The sequence below is a fragment of the Cervus elaphus genome, chromosome 22 (assembly GCF_910594005.1).
Source record: "Cervus elaphus chromosome 22, mCerEla1.1, whole genome shotgun sequence".
In the NCBI taxonomy this organism is placed as follows: Eukaryota; Metazoa; Chordata; class Mammalia; order Artiodactyla; family Cervidae; genus Cervus; species Cervus elaphus.
This window is the reverse complement of record NC_057836.1, coordinates 3,075,637-3,090,892: the sequence shown is the minus strand read 5'-3', so window position 1 is coordinate 3,090,892 and position 15,256 is coordinate 3,075,637. Positions and strand designations below refer to the sequence as shown.

Genomic DNA, 15,256 nt, shown 5'->3' with positions numbered 1-15,256 from the left:
GATTTGAGTGAGCGAGCATTTTGCTGATTGATTTAAAGACCCGTTTATCCTTTGAGGAATTATTTTTGACTTAATTGGATAAAGGGAGTAAATCAATTGAGTGGATTGATTTATGATCAGTTTGCCTTTATCAGATGATCTTGACTCCAGAAAGCTCATTCTCTGTTTAAATGACTGCCGTCTGCCTCCTGAAGGATGAGCCTATGTACAGAATCTACTTCTGCTTGGAGACGCACCGTCAGAAAGGTCTTAACCCAAAGTCTTCCACTCCTCTCCTTGTTAGAGTAACGAGGGGCTTGAGCCCTTTAATGCAGTGAGGAGGTGTAGGCGGGTTCGTCCTGTGAGCCTGACCAGCGGTCCAGGCACCAGTGCATCTCAGATGAACGGCGTGGGTTTCATGATCCACGTGCGCCCCGCTTCTGAGTCTTGAGCGAGGGAGAGGGCAGGAGCCAAAGAGGGCCTGCTCTCCTGGGAGAGGTGGACCTGGGGAGCTGTTTTCCTTGACAGTGTGCCCGTGATTCTCAAAGGCGAGGTCAGCGCCTGCTGCAGTCTTTCTGGGTGCCTCCGGATCAGAGGAGCTTGGCCCTCTGTTCAGGGAGCCCTGGGCTTCTGTGGGAAGGAGGCCGTTGGAGCAGGTTGCACTTGACCTTGTTTGGAAGAACACTTTCTTCAGTGGGAATGAGTCCTCCTTCACTGACTTGTTTGCATCGCCATTCGTGGAAGCAAGTTATTGTTCGTTGTTCAGTCTCTTAAGTCATTTCTGACTCTTTGCAGCCCCATGGACGGCAGCATGCCAGGCTTCCCTGTCCTTCACTATCTTCTGGAGCCTGCTCAAACTCATGTCCGTTGAGTCGGTGATGCCATCCAACCATCTCATCCTCTGTTGTCCCCTTCTCCTCCTGCCCTCAATCTTTCCCAGCATCAGGGTCTTTTCCAATGAGTCTTTGCATCACGTGGCCAAAGTGTTGAGGCTTAGATTCAGCGATAAGTTGGATATTTCCTTCAGCCAGAGACTTTGGGGTAAAATCTTTTTTCGCTCTTTACAGAGCATGCTGGCATAATACGCACCGTGCTCTAGGCCGAGTTGTTGATGTAGTGCCTCCTCCCTCCTGGGCCGCCGGGTCTCTGGCAGCAGGCCATCAGGCACTTGGTAGGTGGTTTGGGGGTGTCTGCTGTGTGTGAGTGGAGGGGCTGGGGGCACGGAGAGTGAGGTGGGCGTGGCCGTGCTCTCGGAGCTCTCATAGCAGTGGGGGGACACGCACGCAGGTACAGCAGTGGGGAGGGACGCAGCTGGTGACGCGTGCCGTAGACATGTAGCCGGGCGGTGCTGCGACCCGGCCTGCCCCGTCCTCTGCAGGAGATGCCAGTGTCTGCATTTCACGGCGTGGAGCTGACGTGGTCCCTGGCGGTCACTTTACTGATGGGGCGGTCAGTGGTGCCTAGACGCTCAGGTGTGCCTTGGTGGCGATTGCGGCTCATAGGCTCTGGTTGGGAGCATCTCTTCCGCCTATAGCACTGTTCCTCCACTAGAACAGTGCGCCCCCCCCCCCCCCCCCCCCCCCGTGCATGCTGACCCTAATGCACCGATGTCCCCATGGCCTACCTTCCCGCTGAGGAAGCCCAGCTCAGAGCCGGGCGCCCTAGATCTCAGGTCCTCTGGCCCCGGCTGGCCACGTGGATGTCCGCGCAGCTGCTGGGCTCTGCCCCCGCGCCCTCCCGCACATGGCCTTCTCTCCCATCCCCCTGTGCCCTGCCTGCCGTCCTCCCAGGCCCAGGTCAGATGCCATGTCGCCCCCACCCGCATCCCCCCGAGGGCCCTCCGTCTCCTCTGAACCGGCCGTGTCTGAGCCCCGTCCCTGCTCACTCTGCACGCGGCAGTTTCTTTGTTCGCAGGCATGGCCGTGTGCAGCGCCCCCCCACCCCGAGATGAATCAGGTCAATGAAGGAGATCGGTAAACAGAGAACGAATCAATCGGTGAGTCGGTGACTGAGCGTGTGCCTGGTCCCCGCTTTCCGGGCTCTGCAGGTGGTTCTGTTTCCTCTTTACCTTTTGCCCGTCCCCACATTTTCTTGCACAAACAAGTGCTCAATACAAGTTAAGAGAATCAATCAGCATTTCAACCAATGGCAATTCCATTACCAAAACCTCTACTCACAGCGTTATGGAAAAAAAAAAAATCAAAGAGCCCGTCAAGCCAAAAAATGCTGTGAGATTAAACATTGTTCCTTTTATCAAAACTACATTATAAAAACAAGAGTCACCAAGGATACTGAAGTTTCCCTTCATGCTTGATCTCAGTCCCCACACCAACCTTGTCCTTTTCCCAAGTGTTCCCAGAGGCCTTGCCCCTGGGGTCAGATACCACATTTTTCTAGGAAGAGACCTGCAGCTGCCTGCCCGCAACCCCCCCACCTCCCGCCCCAAGTCCTCTCCCCCAGAGCCGTGCCTTCTGCTGGGGCTGCAGCAGAAGAGGCTGGAGACCCCTGTCGGGGGGTGCATAGGGGCAGAGACCCGTGACGGGGCTTGCGCGGGGGTGCGCGGGGGTGCAAGGGGTTGGGAACAGAGCCCGCTGGTGGTGAGAGGCGGATCCTTGCCATCAGGATCCCTGTCAGGGCCAGAAGGTGGACAGTTGGACGCGGCCGAATGGTGCCGGCCTGCCTGACCCCGAGGGAGCGCGTCATCCTTGTCTTGTCCTTGACCCGTGGTCTGTGCCTGCCCACGGCCGAGGGCTGCGGGTCTTCAACCCTGTCGCGGAATTAGAAACTCTTGGCGACCTGTGATCTGTAACCTTGAGCTGCTTTTGTATTACTTACTTTAGAATTAAACCCTCCTACTACTGCTCAGCCAGTCTGATCATCACTTTCATTGTTTGTGCTGGGCCAAGGAGTTTTCCTGAATTTATGGTCTTGAGTTGAGACTCCTCTCTCACCAAAGCAGGGCTCTTCCCATACATTGGAGCCCAAACCTATGTAATGAAGTGCCAGCGTCTCCATCACCGGAGTGTCAGTGTTTCAAATTTAAACCTCGAGGGATGCGGAAGATTAGACCACAGAGCGGCTCCAGCTTGCTGATAGGGAAGGGGGTGTTTCTGATTGCCCGTTAAACTCCTGATTACGCAAAGAGGCTCATCGCAGGCAGGGCTCGACCGCGGTGGGTGATGGACATGGTCATAATGGCTGTGTTGGCCCCTTCCCTGCCCTCGCTGGTCCCCAGCAGGGCCGCCTTGCCTCCTGAAACCTGTGGTGCGGGAGGCTGCCCTCCAGCCTGCGTGGGTGCTCCGTGTCCTGGGATCCGCGAGCATCCTTGGTGTTTAAATGTGAGCCGTTTTCCTCTTTCTGGTTGGCAAGCCACCCTGTTGAGTTTACCTCCGTGGGGAAGCCCGCTGTGAGAGCTCCCCGGTCACCATCCCCGTGAGTGAGGCTCCAGCCCGTGTCCCCAGCCTTGCCCATGCCGGGGTCTCCTGAGGGCAGAGGGAGGCTGTGGGGGCCCCGCCCAGGAGGTCGCAGCTCGGTGAGCTTGTGCGGGGACAGGCTCTCTTGCCGTCCGATGGAGGAGAGGACGGGGGCTGCTGTTTCTTCTTCAGGAAGTTGTGCAGTGCCAGGAGATTAGCGACCAGGGCTGTCCGCGTGGAGTTGGAGACCCCGGCGCCCTCGCCTGGCCCAGCGCGGCCACGACGCCCGGGGGACTCTGGCTCTGCCCCGCCCGGCACCTTCCCTGCCCGCAGGCCCCGCGTCTGGCAGCTGGGAGTGTTCTCCCCGGTGAGCGTCTTCCCGAGAAACGGACCCCGGCCCAGAGGACACTCTGTGGAAACTCAGGAGAAACCCTCCATCCGCCTTCTGTCTGTAGGTGGTGGCGGCTGTCATGACAGCCTCCTCGTCATGGTGTCCGAGGACTTCGAGCTCATCAACCTGCCTGTTCTTTTCCCACCCGGTACCTTTTCTTTCTTCTGGACACGGAAACGTGCACAGCAGAGTCCTGCCCTTTATTACAAAGGATGTTTCAAAGCAGCCCTCACACCCCTGTGCGGTTTCTCCTTACGAGGCTCCGTCTCTTCCATTTTTCTGTTTCCTGTGTCTGGCGGGGGACGGCTGGCACCCCACCTCCGAAAGCCAGCGGATCCCCTCACCCTAACCCTTCTGGCCCCAAACGCCCCGGAAGCCTGCCACGGTTTGCAAGGGCAGTGCCGCCACCACGGGGAACTTTCACTCCAGGGCTGTTTGTCTGGGAAAGACAGACTTTTAGTTAAACTCTCCTAGTGGCTTAAACAGCATCGCCAACCCCCACTGCCGAATCTCCGCACTGTGGGAGTGGGCGCTGTCTTCTTACTCGGTACCTCTCCCTGGAAAACAGAGGGTGGTGGTTTCCTGCCCCGCCAGTCACACGCGGGGCCTCCCGGGGTCTCTGCGGCGCCGTCTGAGCCGTGTCCCTGTGTCCTGTCTGACCTACAGTTCTGGAGTTTTCCATATAAATGGAGCTGTTGATAAGAGTGGGGTTGTTTTCCAAATTGCTTTTTAAACAATCACACGGCAAGACAGCATTTCCAAAGAATTTATGCAAACCATCCCCGGAAGCTTTTCTGTGATCTAAGGAGGCAAGTGAGATTGTTTTTAATTAAGTGTCTGTCTTTACTGTTCTGCGCCTTTGCGTTCACCTGTGGCCCACTTGGGACTGCGGGTCGTCTTCCCCGGGACTGTGGCAGTCAGCGCCTTTGCCGCCTCCCTGGGCTTACCTGTGCGCTTGCCCCCCGGCACTCTGAGGGCCCCGTGGGGTTAGAGATCTTGCCCCAGCTTGGTGTCCCCGGCGTACAGGCCTGGCCCCGACAAGCTGGGGAGGAGGGCTGGGTGCAGCTTTGAGACGGCGTTGCTCACGCCGGCGTTGATGTCCCTTTGTGACTGAAATATGAAAGTAAGACGCGGCATCTGGTCCGGGTTTTGATGAACCGGTTTGGTTTACATTCTGTCATTTTAAGTAGCATGCTTGTCATAAATGCTCTTTTACAGAGTCCACCGTGGCCGCGAGTGTTCTGGCTCCCTGGGGCGGTGGGTGGGGTCAGCCCTGACTGGAGCTGGGGAGGCTGTGTGGGGGCCCCCTCCATCCTGGGGGCCCCGAGCCCCTCACTCCCCTCGCCTGCAGGGTCTTCACAGGTTGGGTCAGGATGTCCACACGGCCCAGGTCCCGGGGCAGCACCCAGAGCCGCTGCTTGGACGCACCGCTGCCGTGTAGCTACGCAGGCCGCACGTCCGTCCTTGACGGTCGGGTCCATCTGCTGTCCTGTTCCTGTGAGTTTATCAGCTTTGCCCTTTGGGTCCTGTTTCTGCCCCTGAACCTGGGCCGGTGGCCGGGACGCCTCACCTCCATGTCCCGCCTCATTGGCCTCGGCCTCTGCTGTCACTGAGTCCCGCTGACCTGAGGCGCAGACCCCTTGCCCCCCTGCCCCCCTGCCCCTTGGACCGTAAGGACAGCGGGCAAGCTCCGGGGGCAGGTGCGCACCCTGGGGGTCAGGGTCTTGACCCCGAGAGCTGGCGCCCGCCCCACGGTGTGAACTCGCTGGGGCTCAGTGCGCGGCCTCTTTGAGACAGAGCCTTGCAGCGCCTGCTTTTCTGTTGGTGTCTGGTCCAGCCGCGCCCGCCGGTACCGCCAGCGGTTTGTCACCTGTGCCCCCCACCAGGGCAGCCGCCGGGCTTTCTGCTCTGTCCTTTGACTCTGACTGCAGTCCCAGCCCGGGGCTTCTGGACGGTTCTGCGCTGTTCCCAGCGCTCTTCTCTGACAGAGGTACTTATCTCATTCTGACAGCAGGGGTCATTCTGATTCTCTCGACCTGCAGAAGACCGATCGGCGTGGGGGCTGCCTGAGTTAAATGCCAGTACTTCCTTATGTCGGAGAGGAACAAATGGCCTTTTGCGGGGAGTGACACCTGGAAAAGGCCTCCGACATTTCCTGGGATCACATAATAAGCCCGCTAAACAGACCAAGAAAAATCGCCGAGGCTCGCGCCTGCCCCCCGCAGCCGCCCTCTCCCCGCCGTCCTGGCCTGGGACGGCCCTGCCTCCTCGTGACCCGGGGAGGGGCTGAGGTCTTGTAGGTCAATGCCCTGAAGACTCTCAAAAGCGAGGACGTGGAGGAAAGACACCCCCACGGAGCCCTCGGGTTGTTGTGGACACGGCGCCCTGAGGCTGGAAAGCAGTCAGCTCTGCTCTGGTTCAGGGGAAGTTTTCCCAGCAAGGAAGTCTCGGCCCGAGGAGGCCACTTCCACTCCCGCCTGTGAACTCGGTCTTGCAGCAGGAAGGGCGTCATGCTGGGCTGGGCCGGTGCCCACGGCCCCCTCCCCCCGCCAGGGCGCCGCACAGCAGGGAGCCCTGGGGGCGTGGCTTCCCGCCTCTCCGACCCCGTGTGCGGAGTCAGGCGGGCTCCATCCCCTGGATGATCGGGGCCCGTGGGCACGCGGGCCGCCCGGACAGATTTCCAAGGCCAGGTGCTTGGCTGGGCTGGCCCGGGGGCAGAGGAAGGCCCGCAGCCCCCGGGGGGCAGTTTCATTGGCACCTTGGGCTGGGGGGTTCCCAGAGCTGGCCTTGGAGCACGCTTCACCCCAGTCCTGCGTTGGAGGGGAGGGCGGGCTGCGTGGGTCTGCCCGCCAGGGCCTGGCTGTGAACAGACACTCCGCCCCGTCAGCCGTTTCCCATTTTCTAAGTCGTTTCCCCCTTTGATCCGCCAGCTCCTCGGGGGTGTTGGTTCTTCGTCACCTCTGCGCCGAGGGGTCTGGAGTGTAGGGGCGCGGGGAGTGCCCATCGAGGAGGGGTGATACACACGGCAGGGCCATGTGTGTGGGAGGTCCATGCGGTGGGAGGTCATGCTGCCGCAGAGAGGAGGGAAGACTCAGTCACTCCTGGAAGCCTCGTGTGCAGTGAGGACAACCAGATAGGACAGGCTGCGTGGCCTGCGTCCCCTGACCTGAGAGGGCCACACAGGCACGTCCATGGGGCAGACGGGACGCTGCCCGGGGCCCCGGGGCTGGGAGGGGCTGCTGCTGGGCTCAGGGTGTGTTTTGGGGGTGATGAAAACGTTCTGGAGTTAGAGAGTGGCAATGGCTACCTCACCCCCTGAAGATCCTAAGACCCACTGAATTGTACACTCGAGTTGAAGTATGTCTCAGTAAAAGAACTCCCCAGACCAAACCGACAAAGGCTTGTAGAGTGAGTGAGGGAGCAGATGAAGGAGCGGTTGAGAGTGCTGAGGGACGCGCGCTCCCAGGGGCTGCAGGGGCTTGGGGCCAGAGCTGCTGTGTGGTGTGCGCGGCCGTGAGGCTGTGCCCCGAGCGGTGTGCGTGTGTCGGGGCCGTGGCAGCCTGTCTGGGCTCCTGAGGCCCCAGCCAGTTGGCTTGCCTGAGGGATGCCGGCCTGGAAACGCCCGCCCTGTTCTTACTTTCTTCTGCTGTGAACAGAGAACAGAGCGGGAGGGTGGCCACGACGGCTCCCCCAGCCTCGCACGGGATAGGAGTCCGGCCGGCAGGTGCGAGGTGTGCCTGAGTGCAGAGGCCTGGCCCAGGCTTGGGGACACACACGGGTCCACGCTGTGACCCCGCCATTCCCAGGCTGCTTGTTGCCTCTCTGCCTCCCATTTTCCCAGGGGTGCAATGGTGGCCCTAACAGAGTCAGTGCGTTTAAAACACGAGAGAGTGCCTGGCATATATGATAATCACCCGATACATGTTAGCAGTTATCGTTATTGTAATCATTGTCATTTTTACCCACTTAAAACTTTCTAAATATATTCCAGGCTGAAGTGTTTCTTTTCTTAAAGAACATTTTCATTGCAAGGATGCCATGCACATTTGCAAAATACAACAAAAGTAAATAAAATTTGAGAAATAGGAGACACAATTTTTTAAACATTTATGAGTGTTATGCTGGATGATAGCAATTTTTCTAAGGATCTAAAATCAGTTTCTTCAAATGTCTGATAAGCCATTCCAATGAGGCATCTGTTTTGCATTTTGAAACTTTTAAGTTATGTTTTCTCATTAGATTTTTGTACTTGAAGGAAGAAATTACTTAGAGTGCCATTGCCTGTTCTTCCTTTCAAACACATCTGTGTTTTTGCTGTCTTGGTGTTTGCTCACAGCCTAGCAGTATTTATCCAGTGTGGTTTTGGGAACTCTCACCTTGAAGCAGGTTTTTGGAGGGCTTATTACTGAGTGAATTTGTGAATACATTAGAAGCAGAATTTTTAAAAAATCTTTTGGAGAAACTCCGATCTTGGTTAGGTCCCCTTGGTTAGGTCCCCTCTTCTTAGGATGTGAAATGCCCAAGAAAAAACAATTTACAATATATTAATTATGTTAATTAATTGGGGAGGATTCAGAATATTAATTACCTGCAACTAATTAGGTATTAAAATTGCGGCCCGTTAAGTGATGAGGTGGAAGACGAGTCGTCCAGTTAGAGCAAGAGAAGTGGGAGGGAGGGGGGTCCTGGGGGGGTGGCATTCCTGCGAGCGGATCGCACATCCTCTGAGACCTGACGGCTCCCTGTCTCCTCCCCCCTGCCCCGCAGACGACGTGGACGCGGACTCCGCCGACATCTCCCAGGTGCCTGAGGACGCGCTGCGCAATGTGGAGGCCGACACGTACTGGTGCATGAGCCGGCTGCTGGACGGCATCCAGGTGAGCCCCGCCCGGGTTGCCCCCACCACCGCCACAGCCTCTCAAGCCTTCTGAAGCTCCGACTCTGCTGCTGGGCACACGTGTGTCTGTCTGGGGGCACACGGGCCCCTGGAGCCTGTGGGGGTCACGGTGCAGGCTCAGGGGGACCAGGCCCCTGCAGAGTCCATGGGGGGTACAGTACAGGCTCGGAGGGACCCCTCCCCTGCAGAGCCTGATCCCCGCTAGGCCCGCCTCCCCCTCTGCTGCAGCCGTGACTGTGTGGCTCTGCCCCAGCGCAGGCCATCGTGGCAAGCTGTTTCACTGTCCATGGAACTGAGTTCAGAGGACCCTGCCCCTTAAAGGGCACTGGATTTAGAGTGACGTGGGGTGCATGGGCGGCTGGCCCCCCTGCCCTGCCATCCTCAGCTCAGGGGCCTTGGCATTCCAGGACGTGGCGCCGGGCCCCAGAGGGAGCTGAGAGCCGGAGGGCGTCCTGCCCGCATGCGTGGGACCCCTGTGCGTGGGGTTCTGCTAGACCCGTGGTCAGCTGGGCCACTGACTGGGATTTTCCCAGAGGAGCCAGTCCCCCAGGGCCTGGCGGTTGGATGGAATCCTCCACCCCCATGTATCAGTGGGGAGGCTCTTCCACAGGTGCCTGGGGAGGACGCAGTTGGCAGGTCAGGGGCAGAAGGTGGGCTGGGGCCTTGTGTGTGGCAGGAGGTGGCCGAGGAAGCTGGCCGGCCCCTGAGCCAGCTGCAGGCCCCGTTTGGCTCAGCTGGTGCCCACATGGCTTTCTCAGATGTCCACCTGGTGCCCGGGGCTGCGCCCACTCTGAGATGAAGTGGGGTTGTGTGAGCACCGGGTCACCCAGCGTAACACCGCTCCACGGACACGCATGGGGGCAGAGTGAGGCCTGGAGGGGAAAGCCTGGGACAGGGCTTTGATCTGAGGCTCGTTTTGGTCACTCACTCCAGGACGGTCTGTTGCACAGATGGCCGCCCCAGGCTGGAGGCTGTGCAGGGGGCTTGGGTTCCGCCGGGACCGCTTTGTCCCCGGTAGAGTGGGGTCCTTCTGCCGGGAGCAAGAGGACAGGGCGTGGCGATGCGCTTGTCACCAGTGTCCCCCACAAGCCTCGGCTTTTCCGGAGCTGTTGTCGCAGCAAGTGTTCCTGACGCCACTGGCTGGAGAGGCCTCAGCTCAGCTGCTTGATTTGAAGTGGTCCAAGTGAGGCTTTTCTAAGATGTCGTTCAAAGACTGAGGCCAAGAGCTGACTCATTGGAAAAGACCCGATGCTGGGAAAGATTGAGGGCAAGAGGAGAAGAGGGCAACAGAGGATGAGATGGTTGGATGGCATCACCGACTCAATGGACACGAATGTGAGCAAGCTCCGGGAGACAGTGAAGGACGGGGAGGCCTGGCGTGCTGCGGTTCATGGGGTTGCAAAGAGTCGAACACAACTCAGCGACTGAACAACAGGCAACAGAAGATTGAGGCCCTTGGGTTTAATTCGCATAAATCAGCTACGACAATTCTCTTGAAGAAAACTGTGTGGATCCCCTTTCCCCTTGTTAACTTAGGAATTGACAGAGAAAGCAGAAGCCCTTCCTGGAGTTGAACAACGGGAACCTCGTATCTGAGAGCCCATCAGGCCGCCTGGTGACACATTTTGTGCCTTGTAAAGAGAAATGTGCCTGCTGGAGACGTATTTCAGCCCAGCATCGATCCATCATTTCCCCACTCTGATACTGTTCTATTTTTTAGTCTTTCTTCCCGAACTTCGGACTCTTTTCCTCCCTGGAAAAGAGATTGAATCATAGTGTGAAACTTTATACATTTCAAATGTCACCTCTCTGATCATGAGTGATGGAACTTCTGCCATTTAAATACAAGATTATCTGGCGTCTATTTGTAAATAAAATCAGCTGTACAGTGAAATCGATGCTGGCTTTTCATTTTTCACCCGAGATTTCTTGTCTGATGAAAGGGTTTCTTGACAAGGGTGCTGCGTGGAAGGCATAATGTTTCTCTGGCACGCGTGTGCGCGCGTGTGTGTGTTTGTACAACGGACGCAAGCCGGCAGCAGCCATCCGTCTTTCTGACACGAGGTTGTGATTGATTCCACGTGATCCTCCGGTGCACAAGGATTCAGGGGGGCCCGCTGCGGGCGCCTGGGGGTTTTGGGGGGCTCTTCTGGAATTCCCTCAGATGAGGCCGACCCTGGCGACCCCGTGCGAGCTCCCCGGGGTGCTTCTCACTGTGCACAAGGGCTGCCACCGTCTGTCACTGGTTGAGTGTGCGGCTGTGAGGGTTTCCCAGGTGGAACAGTGGGAAAGAATCTGCCTGCCAATGCAGGAGACACAGGTTCGATCCCTGGATCTGGACGATCCCCTCGAGAAGGAAGTGGCAACCTGCTGCAGTAGTCTTGCCTGGAAAATCCCATGGACAGAGGAGCCTGGCAGGCTATAGTTCGTGAAGTCGCAAAGAGCTGGAGGCCACTTAGCCTCTGACCACACACCATGAGGCTGTGGTGCTTAAGAGGCTATCCTCCTATGATTAAGAGGAAGCATGGACTAGGAAGGCAGCGCCCCAGGGCCTGGCTGCTCTTGCATCTTAGCTCACGTGCCTTCTCCTGCTCGCACTTCTGTCCTCTCCACGCCTCTCGGGACTTCTCGGGCGCCTTCCTTAATCGCCCTTTTCATCACATCAGTCCCTGGGTGAGAACCGTTGAGAAAACTCAGTTTTGGTTTTGTTGAGTACAACTCTCAGCCTGGTCTTCATGCATTGTTCCTGTACTGGATGAAGTTCAGGTTTATATCGTGGGATGGCGGTCCACCCCGTTGCCAGAGGCTTCAGCGAGGGCGTCAGAGTCTCCTTGCGGGGAAGGCCAGGGCGTCGTGTGGCCAGAGGGGTGACGGGGAAGAGGGGACCCCAGCGAGTACGCAGCGACTCCGGCCCGTCGGTGCTCCCGGTGGCGATTCAGCCTCGCAAGCAGCACACGGGGCGGAGCTGCTCGCCCTCGAGCAGACGGCGCGTGTTGGACCCGCACCCCCGCCCTGAAGCCTGCTGGACGGCCTTCCCCAGCTGAAATAAGTGGCGGTGAGTTCCGTTTTGCTGGGGGAAGTTCTGCAGAACAGCGCACATCTGTTCATACTCTTGCCCTCCAACAGCCTGGATGGAGAAGCTGTGTTTCCGGCTCCCCCAGGGGCCTGGATGTGAGACGCTGCCGCTTGGGGCCAGAGTGTGGGGGCACCTGGCACCTGCAGGCCCAGCGCTGGGTGCCGTGCGTCCCTCCCCCGCTGGTTCACGGTGGCGGGGAGCCGGGAGAGGAGGCCCTGGGCCCAGCACCAGTGCGGACCAGGAAAGGGCAAGCCTCCGCCCCTCCTCCACAAACGCCCGGTGCTGGGTGTGGCTCCCTAAAGTGAGCAGGGGCCGCCTAGGGGAGTCGGGATGGGAGGGGAGCCGACAGGGAACCGCAGAGGGGTCATCAGACGCGCTGGTGCCAGGAGGCCAGGCGTCAGTGCCCGGCGAGGTGTAAAGATCAGGTGAAGAGCCGCTCCCGGGAATCCAGGTGCCGTCCAGAACCAGTACGGCGGTTCTGCAGCGAGGTCTCCGCTCCGCGTCTCAGGGCCGCCTGCCGTTCCTAATAGTGAGGGTCAGGGAGCTCTTACTAGTGGGGCTGATTCTACCAGTACTTGCCAGTTAGAGCTCCGCCAGATAATGCAAAACCATTTAGTGATTTACTTTAGCAACAAGAAATCCATTCTATGCTATTGTAAGTAAAACACTTTTCAGATAAATGAGTATTTACCAAACCAAAAATGTTTAATGAGAAGAGAGTCACGGTTTTACTTTTACTTGCCTTGATGGAAGACAGCTGAATTCTCATCTTTGTTTCTACAGTCCGCCTGTTGTAATATGTATTTTTGTTGTTGTTGGAGTATATGATGAAAACCCAGACTCTCGTAGGTGTGTGGTTGGAGAAGGGAGAGGTACCGTAGTAGCCTTCTGGATGACCGGAGGCTTTCCCTTTAATACTGTACCACGACCTAAGAGATGGTAGCTTCTGGTTATAGTAAACATTGTGTTCTGAAATTTTTAGTTGAGAAATAATAAGAAGGACTATTAAAGGTCACTTGCAGTGTGACTGTGAAGCCGTGTTAGTGAACCTTTGTGCTCAGTCACAGTGAAAGCCGTTGGCCCGTCTTGTGCTCGGAACGGGCCTTTTACACGTGTGGTTCTGTAACATCAGACATTGCTCATTGGAGCATACGGGATGCCTGAGGTATGCTGATATTCTGAACATCACGTTTCATTGAGTCGTATCAGAGACTCACCTTTGGGACTTCCCTGGTGGTCCAGCGGTTAAGATTTCACCTCCCAAAGCGAAAGATTTCTGCCTCCCCGAGCAGAGGGCGCTGGTTCAATCCCTGGTCTGGGAGGTAAGATCCCACATGCCTCAAACCAAAACACTGAAACATAAAACAGAAGCAGTATTGTAGCAAGTTCAATAAAGACTTTAAAAATGGTCCACAGCAACAACAACAAAAAAAAAGTTTTTTTTTTTAATCACCTTTTTACCACCACCTCATAAAGAATTGTCATGCTCAGAGTGGTGGGTCAAAGTTCTCGAAAATTTGAATTTTGGCTTCAAAGCTCAAATATTATTGGCAATAAATGCTGTGAATTGCTTCCCTTGAAGTGACGGGCTGACTTTGTTCACTTTCGAGGAAATGTCTGCCCGATACCTGAGTCTGAATAACGAGTTTGCCTGTCGGTCATTCTGTCAAATATCAATGATGTTTTTTGAAAAAACGTATCCATTACCGCTCTCAGCTCAAAGAGTTGCACCAGCTGCTTTTCTGGGAGAAGTTTAGCATTTTGGATGCATGTCTCGAGAGCCTTATTTCCCAGGTGTCACTAGTGGTAAAGAACCTGCTTGCCGATGCAGCAGATGGACAAGAGATGCAGGTTCGATCCCTGGGTCAGGAAGATCCCCTGGAGGAGGAAATGGCAACCCACTCCAGTGTTCTTGCCTGGAGAATCCCATGGACAGGGGAGCCAGGTGGGCTACAGTCCATGGAGTCGCAGAGTCGGACACGACTGAGCGACTAAGCACGCACGCACTCCATAGTTTTACGTGTTCTTCCCATTCTTCCCCAGATAATATTGAAAAGCTGTTTATTAGGGGTCGAGATTTGACACAGTACTGGTCGTGAGATTAGAACCTGTTCCTGTGCCGCCCGTGACATCCTCTAAGGAAATGCCTTTCTCATGAATGCGTGGCATTAAGGGTATAGTTGGTGGGGCCGCCCTGTCCATGCCTCATGCCAGCGCTTTTACCTGCCACCCCTGGGGGCAGAGCCTCACAGCCCACGCCAGCAGGGCGGCCCAGGCAGACGGTCCCCCGGTGTCACCATGGATGCAGTCTGGGCCTCACCGGCCGCTGGAAAGGGCCCCAGGGAGCCCGGCGGTTGGCTGAGCACTGTGGGGGCCACCGCCCGCGGGGAGGGTGCTCTCTCGGAGACACCCCCGGGTGAGCTCACACAGGAGAAGTACTGGACGGAGCCAGTGCCTCACGGGTGGCTGTCGGCCGGGCTGGGCCCCAGGGAGCCGTGCCCGGGGTCCCGGAGCAGTGGGCCTCTCTGCCCGGGTCCTGCCCCTCGTTCCCCGACACCGTGAGTTGCTGTTGCCCATCTGGGACGTCAGGAGCGCGGGCTGGGTGGCCCTGGCCTGGGATTTCCCGTCCCGTCGGCACAACAGGGCCACACTCAGGTCTCACCCGAGGTCAGTGTTCCTCAGGCCCCGTGTCAGGCTTGCAGCCAGAGATGTACCTTTTGTAAAACTGAATTTGCAACTTTATTTTATTTTTAAACGTATTTATTTTTGACTCTGCTGGGTCTCTCTGCTGCTGCCCGGGCTTTCTTTTCTGTAGTTGCAGTGAGTGGGGCCACTCTCTAGCTGTGGCTTCTCGTGGCGGTGTCCTCCCCGTGTTGTGGAGCGCGGGCTCCCGGGTGTGAGGGCCTCGGTCGTCGGAACCCGTGGGCCCAGCAGCGGCCGCTCCGCGACTCCAGCGCGCACGGTTCTGCAGTCGTGGTGCAGGCCCAGCCGCTCCTAACCCCCAGCACTGGGGTCTTCCCGCGTCAGGGACTGAACCCGTCCCTCTTGCCTTGGCAGGCGGATTCCTCACCGCTCAGCCATCAGGGAAGCCTTCTGAGATCTACCTTCTAAAAATAATTAGGTAGGGGAATTCCCTGGCGGTCCAGCGGTTAGGACTCCAGGCTCTCACTGCCGAGGACCCTCTGTTGGGGAGTTAAGATCCCATGAGCCATGAGGCAGGAAAAAAAAAAGGGCCATTATTTCTTCCAGTGGTTTCAGGGGTTGTGTCCTTGTGACGCTGCCTCTGGGGATGGTTTTTGGTTAGCTCACCGACAGCGATCTGAGCCGGTCCTGCTGACGGCTGTGTCTCTATGAAGGACCGCCTTAGGACAGGATGACAGGACGCAGTCCATGAGTTTTGGGGTGAACAAGGGGTGTTCCCCTGCACTTCCCGGGAGGAAGCTGCCAGAGGGCCCATGCAGCAGCCCCGCCTGCCGGCCCCGGGATGTAGCGGGTCGGGT

At 57.3% G+C, this 15,256-nt stretch overlaps 1 protein-coding gene across 2 annotated transcripts in view; it reads left to right on the top strand.

Annotated features, from left to right (window-relative positions):
- Positions 1-15,256, top strand: part of TBC1D22A (TBC1 domain family member 22A) — a 267,796-nt gene that overhangs the window by 156,120 nt on the left and 96,420 nt on the right. For both annotated transcript variants that reach the window (XM_043880662.1, XM_043880661.1), the window contains one exon: positions 8,551-8,660. In XM_043880662.1, coding sequence (XP_043736597.1) covers positions 8,551-8,660 — 110 coding nt within the window. The remainder of the gene's footprint in view (positions 1-8,550; positions 8,661-15,256) is intronic.